This window comes from Ranitomeya imitator, chromosome 2 (genome assembly GCF_032444005.1).
Source record: "Ranitomeya imitator isolate aRanImi1 chromosome 2, aRanImi1.pri, whole genome shotgun sequence".
In the NCBI taxonomy this organism is placed as follows: Eukaryota; Metazoa; Chordata; class Amphibia; order Anura; family Dendrobatidae; genus Ranitomeya; species Ranitomeya imitator.
In genome coordinates this window covers 101,019,006-101,036,775 of record NC_091283.1, presented here as the reverse complement: position 1 = coordinate 101,036,775, position 17,770 = coordinate 101,019,006, and the positions used below count along the sequence as shown (strand labels likewise).

Genomic DNA, 17,770 nt, shown 5'->3' with positions numbered 1-17,770 from the left:
TACGTATGTCATTTCCTTCTCCTCTCACAGTCATTATTTGTGGGGGGCTAATCTATCCTTTGGGGATTTTCTCTGAGGCAAGATAGTTTTCCTGCTTCTATCTTTAGGGGTAGTTAGCTCTTAGGCTGTGACGAGATGCCTAGGCCGAGTTAGGAGCATTCCACGGCTGCTTCTAGTGTTGTGTTGAGCTTAGGGACTGCGGTTAGTATAGTTGCCACCTGCTCAGAGCTAGATGCATGTCGCTCCTTAATCACCAGATCATAACAGTACAACTGGCCAAAAATGAGCTGAATGCCTCTCAAAAGAAGGAAGAGAAAAAGAGTTCTGAGCCATTTGTTTGTTTTGTCTTTTTCTTTCCTCTTGATCTCTGGGTGATTCGGGATTTGGATGCAGGCATGGATGTTCAGGGTTTGTTTTCTCGTGTGGATCAGCTTGCTGCAAGAGTACAGAGTATTCAAGATTATGTGGTTCAGACTCCGGCCTTAGAGCCTAGAATTCCTACTCCGGATTTGTTTTACGGGGATAGATCTACGTTTTTGAACTTTAAAAATAACTGCAAATTGTTTTTTACTCTGAAACCCCGTTCCTCTGGTGACCCCATTCAGCAAGTAAAGATAGTTATTTCTCTACTGCGTGGCGACTCTCAGGACTGGGCATTCTCACTTGAGTCAGGGAATCCAGCATTGCTTAATGTAGATGCATTTTTTCAATCGCTCGGATTATTGTATGACGAACCTAACTCTGTAGAGCATGCTGAGAAAACACTGTTGGCCCTGTGTCAGATTCAGGAAGCAGCAGAATTATACTGCCAGAAATTTAGAAAATGGTCTGTGCTCACTAAATGGAATGAGGACGCTCTGGCAGCAATTTTCAGAAAGGGTCTTTCTGAAGCCCTTAAAGATGTTATGGTGGGGTTTCCCACGCCTGTTGGTTTGAGCGAATCTATGTCTCTGGCCATTCAGATTGATCGGCGCCTGCGCGAACGCAAAGTGGTGCACCATATGGCAGTGTCCTCTGAGCAAAGTCCTGAGCCCATGCAATGTGATAGGATTTTGACTAGAGCGGAACAGAGGGGATACAGACGTCAGAATGGGCTGTGTTTTTTCTGTGGTGATTCTGCTCATACTATTTCTGATTGCCCTAAGCGTATAAAGAGGGTCGCTAGATCTGTTACCATTAGTACTGTGCAGCCTAAGTTTCTCCTGTCTGTGACCCTGATTTGCTCATTGTCATCTTTTTCTGTCATGGCATTTGTGGATTTAGGCGCTGCTCTGAACTTAATGGACTTAGAATTCGCTAGGCGCTGTGGTTTTTCTTTGCAACCTTTGCAGAGCCCTATTCCTTTGAGGGGTATTGATGCTGCACCCTTGGCCAAGGATAAACCTCAGTACTGGACGCAGATGACTATGTACACGGCTCCTGCACATCAGGAAGATTGCCGTTTTCTGGTGTTGCATAATTTACATGATGTTGTTGTACTGGGTTTTCCATGGTTACAAGTACACAATCCAGTGCTGGATTGGAAATCAATGTCTGTGACTAGTTGGGGTTGTCAAGGGGTACATAGTGACGTTCCTTTGATGTCAATTTCCTCTTCCCCCTCTTCTGATGTTCCTGAATTTTTGTTAGATTTCCAGAATGTATTCGATGAGCCCAAGTCCAGTTCCCTTCCTCCACATAGGGACTGTGATTGTGCTATTGACTTGATTCCTGGCTGTAAGTTCCCTAAGGGCCGACTTTTCAACCTGTCTGTGCCAGAGCATGCCGCCATGCGGAGCTATGTTAAGGAGTCTTTAGAGAAGGGGCATATTCGGCCGTCTTCGTCACCATTGGGAGCGGGATTCTTTTTTGTTGCCAAGAAGGATGGCTCCTTAAGACCCTGTATTGATTATCGCCTTCTTAATAAGATCACGGTCAAATTCTAATACCCTTTACCTTTGCTCTCTGATTTGTTTGCTAGGATTAAGGGGGCTAGTTGGTTTACCAAGATTGACCTTCGAGGGGCATATAATCTTGTTCGTATTAAACAGGGTGACGAATAGAAGACTGCATTTAATACGCCCGAAGGCCATTTTGAATACCTTGTGATGCCATTTGGGCTCTCTAATGCTCCATCTGTGTTCCAGTCTTTCATGCATGATATTTTCCGCAATTATCTTGACAAATTCTTGATTGTGTATTTGGATGATATTTTGATTTTTTCCGATGATTGGGAGTCTCATGTGAAGCAGGTCAGGATGGTATTCCAGATCCTTCGTGATAATGCTCTATTTGTGAATGGGTTTAAGTGCCTATTTGGAGTTCAGAAGGTCTCTTTTTGGGGGTTTATTTTTTCTCCTTCGTCTATAGAAATGGATCCTGTTAAGGTCCAAGCCATTCATGACTAGATTCAACCCACATCTGTGAAGAGCCTTAAAAATTAGCAAAGCCCAAAAATTTCTGATCGCCGTTTCATTGCCAACTTCTCTAGTGTGGTTAAACCCCTGACCGATTTGACGAAGAAAGGCGCTGATGTGACTAATTGGTCCTCTGAGGCTGTTGAGGCCTTTCAGGAGCTTAAACGCCGATTTACTTCTGCCCCTGTGTTGCGTCAACTGGATGTTTCTCTTCCTTTTCAGGTTGAGGTTGACGCTTCTGAGATTGGGGCAGGGGCCGTTTTGTCACAGAGGAATTCTGATGGTTCTTTGATGAAGCCATGTGCCTTCTTTTCCCGAAAGTTTTCGCCTGCGGAACGCAATTATGATGTCGGCAATCAGGAGTTGTTGGCTATGAAGTGGGCATTTGAGGAGTGGCGACATTGGCTTGACGGTGCCAAGCACCGCATTGTGGTCTTGACCGATCATAAGAATTTGATTTACCTTGAGTCAACCAAGCGGCTGAACCCTAGACAGGCTCGGTGGTCCCTGTTTTTCTCCCGTTTTGATTTTGTGGTCTCATATCTTCCAGGATCTAAGAATGTTAAGGCGGATGCCCTCTCTAGGAGTTTTTGCCGGATTCTCCTGGAGTCCTTGATCCGGTTGGCATTCTTAAGGAAGGGGTGATTCTTTCTGCCATCTCCCCTGATTTGCGGTGGGTGCTTCAGGAATTTCAGGCTGATAGGCCTGACCGCTGTCCTGTGGGGAAGCTGTTTGTTCCTGATAGATGGATGAGTAAGGTGATTTCTGAGGTCCATTATTCAGTGTTGGCTGGTCATCCTGGGATTTTTGGTACCAGAGATTTGGTTGCTAGGTCCTTTTGGTGGCCTTCCTTGTCGCGCGATGTCCGTGCTTAGGAGCATTCCACGGCTGCTTCTAGTGTTGTGTTGAGCTTAGGGACTGCGGTCAGTATAGTTGCCACCTGCTCAGAGCTAGACGCATGTCGCTCCTTAATCACCAGATCATAACAGACTAATGGCTAATCTCGAAGATATTGTTGGTTCAGATGACTTTTATGTGTACATTTTCTCAAAACCAAAACAAATCAGAAAAAAATTGTACAAGGAGGGGAAGATTCAATTAACTCTCAAATTTCTACGTAGGGTAAACTCAAGGCATATTTACTGTATGTAATTTTTGTAATTGTTAGTTCAAAATTAGAATAGAGAGTCCTCAAAGTCACCGCATTTATCAGAGTGGATGGTGTTGGATGATTAATCTGGAGCATACTTTGAACAGTCTAGTCTTAACCACGTCTATTAGTTACATCACTTTTAGGCCAAAAAAACAGGAGCATATCCTTCAGTATAGTAATTTGGTGAATTTACCCCCTTTTACTAGACAGTTTCTAAAAGTGTGACGTGAGGCTCAAAACATATTGAAAACACTTAAAAATTTGCGACATATGCCCCAGAATTGCATTTCAATTTTAGGCAGAATTCTGGCATATTTTTGTTGGCAAATTTCACCTTCATGGTTTGTGAAATCTTACGCACATGCTGCTTATCTTTTTCTTGTGAATTTTTTTTTTTAATCTGCAGCAAATGAATGGGAAAAAATGCAAGTAAAAATGCCTTAAAAATAGGTAAAGAAAATGTGCATATTTTATCCAATATTTCTCCTGCTAACACTCGAGTTTTTGCTGCAGGAAAAGTTGCTGAAAATACTCAACATATGCACATACTCTCAGAGAAGAGTCACGTGGCTGTATAATCCAGACGAGGATCGTAACACAATGCTCGGACTGTCCGGCGGCTCTCCCGACCTGTGTCACAGCTGTTTTTTTTTTAATGTAGCTATCACACTCGTGTTAGCTGACAGCCAATCCAAGCATTGTGTTGCGATCCTCGTTCGAGTTATACAGCCGTCTGATTCATCCCTTAGACTACAAAGTCTTAAAATGTTGCCGACTTATCACTGTGGCTAATAGTCTTTGATTAATTTGGACCATATTTAGGCTGACCATTTTGCTCCAGAATTGCATGCATTTTTGTTTTGTCAATTATTGTGTAAATAGCTCTAGAAATCTGGCAAAATTATCAAATTAAATCTCCTATATTCACAGGCTGCGCATTAGGCACAGTTTGCTCAGAGTGCTCCTGTAGTTCTATATATTTATATACACATACATTTTACAACAATGCAATTATTTTAAAGGTTTGTTGAAAGCTGCATGGATGACCAACCCCATTTACCCCGCTTCGATGGCCATTTAAAGAAACAATGTGAACATACTGTTCGTCAGTCTACAGGATTTTCAGCATGTTCCCTTTTTCTTTTTTTTCCACTTGTACTGTATAATCTCTACTATTTATTAGTAATAGACAGGTTCCGTCTAGAGCTCCAATCTTTTAGTAAGTCATGCCTTTAAAAAAATCATTGTATTTTCGCAAACTTGGCAGGGCTTGTTCACATTATCAGTCGGAATGCTGTCCATGAAAACGACTGACTAATATTATTCACTTGAGCACTGCAGATAGAGGATGTTTTTTGCTGACAAACTGCGTGTGAAAAAAATCTCAGCATGCACTAGTTTCTTCCGTGAATCGGAGGACACTCGATCATTAAAGTCTAAGAGTGCGAAAAAAAATTGGTTGCCATACGGAGAAACAGCATAAAATCAATTTTTTCCAGATATCTGTAAAGTAGGAAATCGTTAATGATCTAGTAAATAATTAATAGTTGCTGCTGTAAAAAATTCATTGTAAACTGACTGCCTAAGTGAGAAAACAATCACTTTTATGGATGAAACTTTGAATGTTTTTTTAGATGGCCGTTAGAACCTACCCTCATAGTATTTAAAGGACTTGTACAGGATTAGAAAGCAGCAACCATGGGTTGTTTCTGGTATCGCAGCTCAAGAGAAGTCAGGCCATATACATCCTGTCAACAGGAGAGGTGCCGTTTTCGAAGAACAAACTCATAATTTGCTCATCCTAGACTTTATTTAACTGCTCATTTGCTTACTAAATGCAAAATTAGGCAACTTAAAACATACCTGGTATTTTGGGTATATTTTCATAATAAGGTGGTATGTGTGTGTACAATAGGAATAACACTAGTTTTGGCTGTTATATGGCTTGTATGCTGCATTGTTACCAGTTTTTCCTGTGCCGGCTCTAATTTTCAGATGTGTCTGAACAAATTGAGGAGACTAGCTACTAAGACGTTTGCCATACAATGTACACTAAAATATGAGGGATTCCTGCTCTACTTTCTCTGTGTAGCTAATATTCAAAGGTAGCAGTAGCATGGAGGACTTTATACAGCAGTACAGAGAAATGTAGCTGTGAATCCAGCACCGAGATGAGAAAATCACATGCTGAAAGATGCAGCAGTGTTTTAGGGTGGCTGGTGGGAAGGGAAGTAGCAGCTCATAAGATGCAGATGGTCTCTAATAAAAATATATTAGAAAGTTTATTTTACTTGTTTATATTGTATCATATTTAAAACAATGTCAAAAGTATTCATAGTTTTTAAAGGGGTATTCAGGTCTACACAAATTACCTATCCACTTGATACCTGCTAATTGTCAAATTGATGTGGTCCCAAATGCACCTGGATGGGGATCTTGTGTCTCCTGTTCTGCTCTGATTTTTCCCAGTCCATAAGATTGTGACTAGGAGGAATTGAATTGAGCATCTGGGTGAACATGTTCGCTGCCACTGCATTCAGGTGAGAATTTATGTCAACCAAAATACCCCTTTAAGTCTTTTGTTGCTTGTAATAAGTATTTAACAAGTTAGTTTTGCTAAAACAGCACAACTCTTACTTGTTGGGAAGTTAAATCTTTGCAGGACTGGGATACAAAAAAAAAAAACCTCTTAACTTCCATTATCTTTTGTTATTTTTTTAAGCTCCATTGTTAATCTTCCCGGTGAATCGACTCTCCGTCGTGAATTCTTGCGATTGCAGCAGGAAAACAAGAACAGATCAGATCCTCAGAGACAGCAGCAATTACAGAAGCTAAAAGACCAGGAGAAATACAAAAAACAGCTCCTGGCTGAACGCCAGAAACGGATCGAGCAGCAGAAGGAGCAGAGGAAAAAGCTGGAGGATGTAGGAATTGAGCATCTTTCCTCTTTTCACTAAATACACAAACAGCTGAACTGTCACCTAAAGTACACAAGGGTTCCAACAAAGAAATAACCATTAAGTATGCCAAAGTACAGCCAAAGCTCTCAGGCAGGGGGTGTAAAATGGTTTGACCCTTCATGGGTCACGTACGGCACAAAGCCCTTATATTAAGTTTTATTGTCCCAATGTGTCAAAAATAGTTTTATATTATACCAATATATATCTACAGCCCCTATTCGTCTCGACGTATACAGACTACTGTAAAAATAAACCTTGTATGTATCACTTTTTTCTATTTCTCTTATTACTGTTCTAATCAGTAACAAATTTAATCATTTTAATCATAAAATGAGAAACTATAAAATCTCATAGACACATAGTGTTACTTTAACCATACTTGCATTTTCAGGTAACTTTTTAAAATAATCTTTTAGGCATGTATACATGAGGAATTACTCTGTTTCTTGTCATTATATTATTTATACCCTGCCTTTTCTCACTAGATTTTTTCCCCTCCATTTCTAATTGTCATTTGCCTTTGAGGTAGTTGGTAGAGACAATCTGCTATAAGGTCTCCTTTAAACTGCAAACACAGAAGGATTCCTGCTCTTGTCTCTAAGGAGTGTATTATACAGCGGCACTGAGTAGTGTAGCTGTGATTCCATCTCCAAGACAAACTATGTCACAGCAGAATCTGGCTATTTCTCTGCCTGTGCTTCTGTTCTCTCTGTGTTCCTCACTCCTACTCCCTCTTCTCTTATCCCCAGGCTGTAAAAGCCAGTAGTAAACTGATACTGCAGTGAGCTGGCAGCCCGCCTAGTATTGAGCAAGTTGAATGTGAGGTCTTTGTTTTAGTAAATGATAAAGTTAAGAGGTAGAGCTTCATATTATGCTATGAAGTTCTTTGGTTAGGTCAGAAATATTGACAATCAATAATAAACTAATACCCCTCCACACACTTCTTTATAGGATCTCCCACTCTTTATATAGCACAGTTTGTAAATACTGGTTACATACTTACAGCATATTTTATGTGATATTAGCACAATGACAACCTTTTATTTTATGTTTATGATAGCACCAGAAGAGGGAGCTGGAGCTGAGAAAGATCCAAGAATATGAGCCAAGAGCTACAGCTACAGAATGGGAAGAACAGAAAAAAGATGGTAGGCGAAGAGAGGACAAGAAGCAGATGGATAAAGAGAGATGTGTCCTGGCAGATGTACATGATGGGAATGTAAAAAAGAAACAGGTAAACAGACTTAATAACTGAATCTACTGAATGCTAACCACTGAATACCCATTTACTGCATGAAATTGTGATGGAGCTACCAAAAATTGGTACACAATATCAAGTTGCAATTTTTTTTGTTAGGGCAATTTTGCATATTCTGACTCTAAACATATGTGCGCATGATGTCTTTTTCAATGGTTCCTGGAAGCCACCTGATAAAGGCACTAAAAAAATATTCAGTAACATGAACATATACACACAGCAAATCGTTTTGCTATTACTGTGCATTTGCTTCATCCCTAGTCACTTGCTTTTTTAACCGCTTCAAAAGTTGTTAAGTGGCTAAAAGGAGTGACCTGTATATTCTTTAGATGCTGCCACTATGATATACTGTAGGTATATAACTTTTTTTTTAAATGGCGGTCGTAAAGTTCCCACGAGAGATGTCCAGAAAGGCGTCAGAATAGATACTTTGGGGAAATTAACACTTGTGTTTTTCTGACTCTTCTTTTACTTCCAAAGTGATGCAGGAACATCGGTGTCTAGAAGGGTTAGATTCCATGCAAATAGGATAAATGTGGCTAAAATGGCATATTTTAACCATCAATGCTTTATATTTATTAACAAGTGATTGTTACTGCTGTCTGATAGAAATGTGATCTGTGAGGCTGAATTTTATTAAGATATTATGGCCAAAACTAGAAGTTTGCTCAACTGTTTTGAGAACTGTTGAAAAAAAAAAAAAGAGCGCTTTGCATGCGTCATCCACTCTCAGTGGGTTAGGGACCAGGTCGTAAGTGCTGGTCCCCACAGTGGGGCTCACATCTATCACACATTTATTGCATGTCCTTGTGATATGCCATAAGTATTTAAAATGTGAATAGCACTTTAACTGCCATCTCCAGTAGATGAAAAATACATTTCTGAGAAAGATCCATTAGAGGTGCTATTTTCTTGTGCTGTAACCCACTATTTTATCTGGATGCTGTATGACTATGTTTATGGATACCCCAACAGAGGATAAGATAATCATCACTTCATTCCTTTATTATTATAGCAGGCTTATTAAAGGGTCGATATTGACTTTTAGGATTGCTACTTCCAATAGGTAGCAGGAGATTTCCTCTTTCAAGAGGCTATTTGCATATTTAATTTCCCAGAGAAGCATGCATGGCATCAGGGTCAGTTTTCATGGGCACCAGGCTAAAGAGTCTCAGTAGGCCCCTTTAACACATATTACGATGCACAGACTACTATGATGCACAGATACGGCAGAGAAATTTAGGTACAGTACAATGCCAAAGATTTCACTTACTTCTTACATAACATTAGTGATATCTACTGTAGATTCTACAATAGCTCAGAAACCAGACAGTATAGTCCTCCGTATAGTATTATGGGCACCACATAGTGCTCCCTACAGAATAATGAGCCCCATATAGTGCTCCATACAGTATTATGGGCACCGCATAGTGCTCTATACAAAATAAAGAGCCACATATAGTGCTCCATACAGTTTTATGGGCAGCACATAGTGCCCCATACAGAATAATGAGTCCCATGCATAGCTCCATCCAGTATTATGGGTTATGTGCACCACATAGTGCTCCATACAGAATAATGAGCCCCATATATTGCTTCACACAGAATAATGGACCCATATAATGCTCCGTTCAGTATAATGAGCCATGTATATTGCTCCACATAGTATAATGAACCCCATATATTGCTCCATTCAGTATAATGGACCCCATATATAGCTCCATACAGAACAATGAGCCCCATATATTGATCCATACAGCATAATGAGTCCCATATATTGCTCTAAACAGTATAATGGGCCCCATTTAATGCTCTATACAATATAATGAGCCCCATATAATGCTCCAAACAGTATAATAAGCACCATATATTGCTCCATACATAGTGAGCCTTACGTATTGCTCCATACATAATGGGCACAATATAATGCTCCATACAGTATATTATGGGCTCCATATAATGCTACAAACATAATGGACCCCATATAATTCTCCATACAGTATACTATGGACCCCATGTATTGCTCCATATTTAATGGGACCCATATAATGCTCCATACATAATGGGCTCCATATAATGCTCAATACATAATGAGCCCCATATATTGCTCCATGCAGTATATGATGGGCCCCATTAATGCACCATATATAATGGGCTCCATATAACGTGCCATACATTTATTCCATGCAAACCAAAAAATTTTAAGCGAAGCAGGCAAATTTTAATGTTAAAAGACCTGCTTATCTCTATACACTAGTTATCTGCACACATGCAAATCCAGTGAAAGTGGTCAGAACTATCTCCAAAGCCTTGGTTCTTCCCGGCTGTATCTAGTAGTGCATACTGATATACGTATATATACAGTATATATATCATTTGTGCGTGTGTGTATATATATATATATATATATATATATATACATACACACAAATAATCTATAAAAGGCCTTATGTATCAGAGTGATGCATGCTTAGAGGTTATTGACAGACGAACAATATTACAGGACAGAACATTATGGTATAAGAGTGTAATAATGACAACTTTTGTCTTCATATCCCTAAGAATTATAGAATAGATCAACTATATTACAAAATCTATAATATCATCTTCTTTTACGGGAGAAAAACTTGCCCAATGTTGCTGGACCTTCCGTCTTAAGTAAACCCAATCATTAATATCTCTGACAGATACTATCTTCAGCAGTCTTTTAACATTAAATTTGCTAATGGTTAAAAGATGGAACAAGTGATTTATAACTTGACACTGTAATCAACCTGTATTATATATATATATATATATATATATATATATATATATATATATATATATACAGAACAATATGCAGACAACAGAAAGAAAATTGTATTGCAGACGTTGTGTGTATCTTCAAAGCCCTTGGGACGCTCACTACCTCCTTCCTGTTTCCTTTTTTTTGATAGATGTTCGTCTGTCACTTCAGCTATCTGTCATCTATCACTGTCGGCCTTGCTAGTCTATTTCCCGCTATCTCCACATACACGATAACTTTTTACTCTGTTTGTAATGTCACCAAACTGTTCACTCTCATACCAGGGTTGTATGCTTCACTACACTGGCACCCAAATCATGAAAAATAGTTGATTAACCAAAAACAATATTCACAAGTGACAATGTAAAAATGTTCTAATGGAGACATCTGATATGTTGTCAAAATGCCACCCAGTACTTATAGACACAGGAATTAAGAAATGTATAAAAATTATTATTTGAAAATAATTTATCTCAATAGCCCACCTTCACATAGCCATATTAATCTTCACACAGTTGGCTTCCCCTAGAGACATCTGATGCAGTCAGAATTTTATCATCTCACCTGTTGACTAGAGATGAGCGAGCACTAAGATGTTCGCTACTTGAACTGAGCAATTCCTAATGCTCAGATGCTCGTTTCGAGTTACAAGTATAATGGGAGTCAATGGGAAATCCGAACAATTTTCTGGCAGACCTACAAGGAGGTCTGGGGGGCAGTGAAAATTTTGAAAACGATAGAAAAGGTGTTGAATGGAAGGAAAACAGCATGGGGAAGACCCCTGGAAGCATCTCTGACTCCCAGATCGCTGCTGAGAACAATGGTGTCACACTTTTACTCCACTTTAAAAACTGGCATTAAAACATTTAAAATCAGCAATAAATTGGAGTTTACAGAAAAATGAATGTTAAGAAACATTTTTCCCGTATAATGACTTGTATGTAAGGCAAAATTTAAAAAGCAGTTAAAAAATATAATTTAAGGAAACCAAAAGTGTATTTTTTAAAAAATTGGAAATTTCAGTGTAATTTATGAAGGAAGCAAGAAGTGCCAAAAATTAGGGACTCAGAGGGACTCAGATACACCCTGTATTAGACATAAACAAGGGCCCCATACACATTCTGTTCAAATTGTAATGTAGTGGTACTCCTACAATCATAAAAGCTCTTCACACAGTGCAAAGCCTGCCTGCCTGTGGTACGTTTACACTCATGAAGGCTTTGCACTTTGTGCAAAGCCAGGAAAAAATTATAAGTAGGGTCATCCTGTCATCCATATAAGGCAACTGGCAGGCCTCATACAAATATTGAACATTAAAAACACTTTATGTACTGCTGTCATCTGGTGGAGTGGAAAAGTCATGTCTAATTCAGGTTTTGTTGATTGTTATCAGAGTGAGCCTGTCAGCACTTTCCAGTGGCACTAGAAACCCGCTCAGACAAGATGCTAGCGGCAGGGCAGCACAGCATCTCCAAGACGTAGAGGGACAGCTCATGCCAGGTGTCCAGCTTTGGGACCAAATAGCTGAAGTTCGCAGAGTAATTGGGGAGTATGCTGGTATTGCATAAACATGAGACTTAGCTGGGGCAGTGATAATCTCATGCTAATAAAATACTCATTGTTTTGAAACAACAGCACACAGCCTAATAAGTGACACATCTTTGAAATCAGTGTCTCAGCCCCTACTTCATGGTGTTTGCAGATTCCCTTTGAGAGGGCCACAGAAATATGCCTGTATAAGTCTTCATTCAGACATCCACTTGTTTTGTGTCCTATTTGTGTCTCTTACAGTTAGAACATGTACAGTACCAAATATGGTCTGTGGGGCTATTCAGATGTCAAAGTTTTTTCGGATCACATGGTGAAAAAAAATATGGAGACATGTCTGGTTTCAATCCAAGTCACAGATCAATCTCACTCATTCAAATCAATGGGTCCATTAAAAAAAAAGTCAGAACACATCCATGTGACATCTAAGTGCTGTTTTTTCTTGTTTATTGGGTGGAACAAGAAAATATTTTTTTCTTTATAAGAAAAACAGATGCCATACTGAGCAGATAAACCAAAAAAAGGAGGAAAATATTTTTTTCCCGTGTACAAGAAAAAAAAATGGATGTCTGAATGAGGCCTTATGCTCGTGTGAAATCGGCATAAAGATATTTCTAACATAAACATGCATGATTCCATAAAGTTGTGATAGGTAAGAGTTCAATTTCTGAGGAATTCTTATATACTGTATGTCCTTTGCAGGTAGTAGCAAGCTGTATTGCAGCTAAGGAAAAAACAACTATATTTAAAGCATCTGATATAGCAAGTGAAAGAGCTTGTGAGTGATTTTTCCCCAAGTGTGATTTGACTTAAGTCTGTGGCTTGTGATTTCAGTGAGTTTGGTTTCAGAGAGTTTAGGAAGGAATCATTTATAAAGAATCACTATTTACTTTACTTTTTTCCTATTTTGTGTAATTCCCATTAGTAATATGTGCTCCTTGATTGACAATGCCATCCGATGTACATCTTGTCGAATGCATGCACTCTCTGACTAGCCATTTTAGTGTGCATACTGCCGTGTGAGATGTGTACACGTTGTAAATTTGGAAGCCCAGGTATTGGATCTAAGTGAACAGCTGGCAACACTGAGATCCATCGACAAACCAGAAAGGAGTTTGCTGCTCAGTGACCAGATGGCGGGAAAGATCGTAGAATGGAGCTTCAGGACAATGAGGCAGCCAGCCGAGTGACAGAAGGTGAGGTAGAGGGAAGAGTGGCAGGGAGGCTGATCTGGCACACCCCAACAAGTTTGCTAGTGTGCCAAGTTCCACTTTGGTAAAATGAAGGCTTAGTGGAGATCTTATCACAATGTTCAAATATGAGGGGACAGTACAGAGATATCTTTATGCCTAGGCTTGCAACAGGGACAAGGGGGCATCTGCAACATCTAGAGGAAAAAAGATTAAATCATAAACACAGATTCTTTACTGTAAGAGCAGTGAGACTATGTAACTTTTTGGCATATGATGTAATCGTTGAATCACTACTAAAATTCAAAAAGGGCCAGGATGCCTTTCTTGAAAAATATATAATATTACAGGTTATGGGCTCTAGATTCTGTCATGGTGAGTTGACCCAAGGACCTATTGGTGTCAGTAAGGAATTTGTCCCTTAATTTGGAGTTATTAGCATTTGCCCCATGGGGTTTTTGCCTTCCTCAACATGTTAGGCTATAGGTTGAACTTGATGGATTAAGTCTACCTTCAATCTAAAAACAAACAAACATGAAACTATAAGGGAAGTGGGAAAACCATGACCTCAGAAGATCGATTCATAAAGTTCTTGTATGTGGTTCTCTCCATTGAAATCCAAAAGTCTGAGGAAAAGAGACTAGTAATGTGGATTGGTGCCGTACATGGAGCATAAATTACCTGTATATAGCCAAATTTTTTGGGAAAAGACACTTAACTTACAGAAGGAGATTAAAGATGAGCAGTTGAGAGTATAAAAACCACAAAAGAGCCAAACTAAAATGCAATGCTAGCGGCTTCTTCTTCAGAGAAAGGCTTGCTTCACATAATAATATCATCACAGCACTTTACTAATTACAATCATTTTATTTAAAGTTTTAGTTAAGTTCCTTAAGAAACCTAATTATTGCCGGCTCACGTAATGTTATTAAAAATGTTTTTTCATCGTCTTTGCGCTTAATACCCCCTCAGAAATGAAACTATCCATATTCGCACAATAACATTTTAGCTTGTATCTAATTGTAACATTTGTTTTCATATTCCCTTATTTATTAGCATTCATAAAAATCTTTAATTACTTGCATTAATTTATTTCCGGAGCAAAGATTTGTTTGTTACTTGTGATAATATTTTTTTTATTTAACCACATACGACCTGGTATTTAGTTTTACGCGTTAACTCTTTTTATATTAAAACAATATATTGTATTTGCTGAACTGTAACATTTATAATACGTTAAATGATTAGAACTGATGAAAAAGTGGTGTTTGTTCTATTGGAAAAACATTAGGTAAAACATTAAGCCGCCAAATGACCCATCTAAAATGGAAGAAAATATAGGATACATACTTAAAAAATAAAAATATAGATATGAAGTATCACCAGACTTACAAAATAAAAAAGAGCATTTCTAAAGGGTTATTAGTGAATAGGCAGGCTAAAAACTTAATAAGGGTGTATGTTGGGCAACACAATGTGATAGATGTCACATTTTAGAACCAAGCAAATACACATTTGATAGAATATCAGTTATGTCCGAAGCATGTTACAGTAAAGTGGCCCCTGATGGTCTTCAGGATGTTACGTCACGAGAGCCCCACCAAAGCTATTGACATCGTTGCTGCATTGGCGCCCGCATTGGAGGTGTGTATATGCTGTTGTTTTATAAAGGGGAATTTATAGCAACTGAGAATGGGTTGTCTGAGTAGTGTTTTAATTTTTCAAGTTACTTATCTTTTTCATCTTGTGGAATTCATTGCCATTTTCCAAATTGCTAAATATGGCTCACTCAGGCTGGTTTCACACTTGCGTTTTGATCTGCAGCCTTTTAAACACAAACGCATTTGGTGCAAAAACGCGTTTAAACGCTGCGTTTTTTAGGCACATGCATTTTTGCATGTTTTAACGCAAACACGGCATTTTGATGCGTTTACAAGCGTTTTTTCCTGCATTTGCGTTTTTGAAACGCATGATGAGAAGTGTGTGACAGCTGCCAATCATCAAAATCAACTAGAAAACCCACTATAAACAGAAATACCTAGGGTTAGGGTTAGGATCCCTAGTAACCCTAGGGATCCTAACCCTAAAACACAAAGTCTAACCCTAACCCAAACTCTAACCCTAACCCAAATTCTAACACAAACTCTAACACAAACTCTAACCCTAACCCTAAAACACAAACTCTAACCCTAAACCAAACTCTAACCCCAACCCAAACTCTAACACAAACTCTAACCCTAACCCTAACCCACAAACTCTAACCCTAACCCTAACACAAACTCTAACCCTAACCCAAACTCTAACCCTATCCCTAACCCAAACTCTAACCCTAACCCTAGCCCTAACCCTAACCCTAGGGATCCTAACGCTAACCCTTGGGGTTAGGGTTAGGATCCCTTAGGGTTAAGGTTTAGGTTTGGGGGTGGCTTATCAGTGTGTATTCTTGTGTTTTTCTATAAAAACGCATGCAAACGCATGTGCTTAAAAACGCATGCGTTTACATAGACATCAATAGGTTTTTTTTGCCACAAAAAAACGCATGCGTTTTTTTGCGGCAAAAAAATGCTGCTAAAATTACTACATGTTGCATTTCTGCAACACAACACATGCAGAGAAAAAACGCATGCGTTGCAAAAACGCGTCAAGACGCATGCAAAAAAATGCATGCGTTTTTAATGTTAAGTATAGGGAAAAAACGCATGCTTTTGTGCGTTTTTTTTGCACAAAAACGCAAAAAAAACCCCGCAAATGTGAAACCAGCCTCAGTTGATTCATTGTGTGTAAAATCAAAAATAGTCTTTTTTTTGCGTTTGACCTGTTTTGTAATTTTCTAGCACAAGAATAGTTTCTTGTTTCATAAAATGGCAGAAAATTTGTGTCACAATATCTGTCGTACATAAAATCACTCCAGAAGGGGACCACTGGAGTACATTTACTCCAAATTTGCAACTTTTTAAAAAGTTACTATTGATCAATCAGATGAAAACATTTGAAAACTTCAAATTCCATTTATAATGGCATATCTACAAAAAAGGCAATCATAGAATATAGGCTTTAAAAAAGTACAAAATAAAAGAAGAATTAGGTGCAAATGAAAAGCAAGCAAAAAAACACCAAGACAAGACAAAAAATGAGACAAATGCAATAATGAATCAGGTCCATAATGCCCACTAAATGTGACAATAGCTTTAGAGGGGAATCACTACTATGTGCATTCACCAACTGTGGTGGCCCAGTGTAAGAATATAAGCGCTCAGTGAACAAGTACTTCTTAGTTTCTCATATGAGCCTTCAAGCCAAAGCTGAATCGTGTGTAGTATAATGAAAAGCTAGTACCACTTTACAAAAGAAATTACCGTAATGCCCCTTCATCTATAGTTGGGCCTCCTTCAGTTATTTTTAGGCCATTAATCAGACATCTATAGTTCAATGTGTACCTCATGCTTTCTCCTACATGATGACAGTAACTTTTTTTGCGTTTGACTATGTGTTTTGAGTTATTCTGGTGTATATTTTGAGTTTGACCATATGTTCCGCTTACACCTGACCCACCAAAGGACCCTCTAGTGGATTACCATTCTAAGGTGATAAAATGGACCACCATGGCAATGCCAACTGGAGGTAAATACTACCTGAAAGAAAAAATGAAGCTTCAGAAATTGCCTTTTAGTAGACACAAGCAAATAGAGATGGGAATATGAGCCACAATAATTATTTCTGCACATGGGCCCCCCAAAAACCTAGTACGACTCTGACCATGCTACTTATTAGTTCACTACATGTTGGATATCTTGTTCATGTTTATTTCCCTCATATTGTTTAACATGTCATTTAAAAAAAATGGCAAAGAACATAGATAAGGGTTCACTATCACCTATGGCACAGCTAGATATGCCATAATCGGTAGACCCCAAACATTTTGTACAGAAAGGATGACGCATGAGTAATTACTATCCAATAAAGTGAATTGCAGAAAACAGGGAATAAGGATTACTGATTCTTCTACTCTGGAGTAGTGTTGGACCCCAAAATGACTCCTTTAAATATACAAAATATGCCGGAAAAAAAATCAGTCACTGGCTAGATGATATTGGACTCTGAAATGCTGCAGAAAATGCATTCAAGAGCCAGTAGCGTTGGGGACCAAGCAGAATGGGTGACTAGTCGGACAGGTGGGGTCCTGGCAGCTTCTTTCGTTCCACTGCCAGTATCTGATTGGTTTCTTCCTATGCACGCACGCAGTGAGAGACCTTTCACTCCAAATAACAGGTGGGGAAAAGCCACCAGAGATCCGCCTGTCCTACAAGTCAGCGATCCTTTGCAGTGTGTATCAGATATCCCTTTAACCAGTGCTTATGGCCAGCCTTAATGACTATATCCCCATACAAAATACAGCAATAATGCTAACAATGACCCTTTTTAAAAATAATTATAACATTTCCTGGGTCTGTTTTGTTTCGAATCTTCACAAGGGTCA

At 38.8% G+C, this 17,770-nt stretch overlaps 1 protein-coding gene across 1 annotated transcript in view; it reads left to right on the top strand.

Moving 5' to 3' along the window:
* NRK (Nik related kinase) overlaps positions 1-17,770 on the top strand; it is a 379,988-nt gene that overhangs the window by 197,418 nt on the left and 164,800 nt on the right. Inside the window, exons 12-13 of the mRNA XM_069747076.1 lie at positions 6,272-6,473; positions 7,570-7,743. Of these exons, the coding sequence (XP_069603177.1) occupies positions 6,272-6,473; positions 7,570-7,743 (376 nt within the window). The remainder of the gene's footprint in view (positions 1-6,271; positions 6,474-7,569; positions 7,744-17,770) is intronic.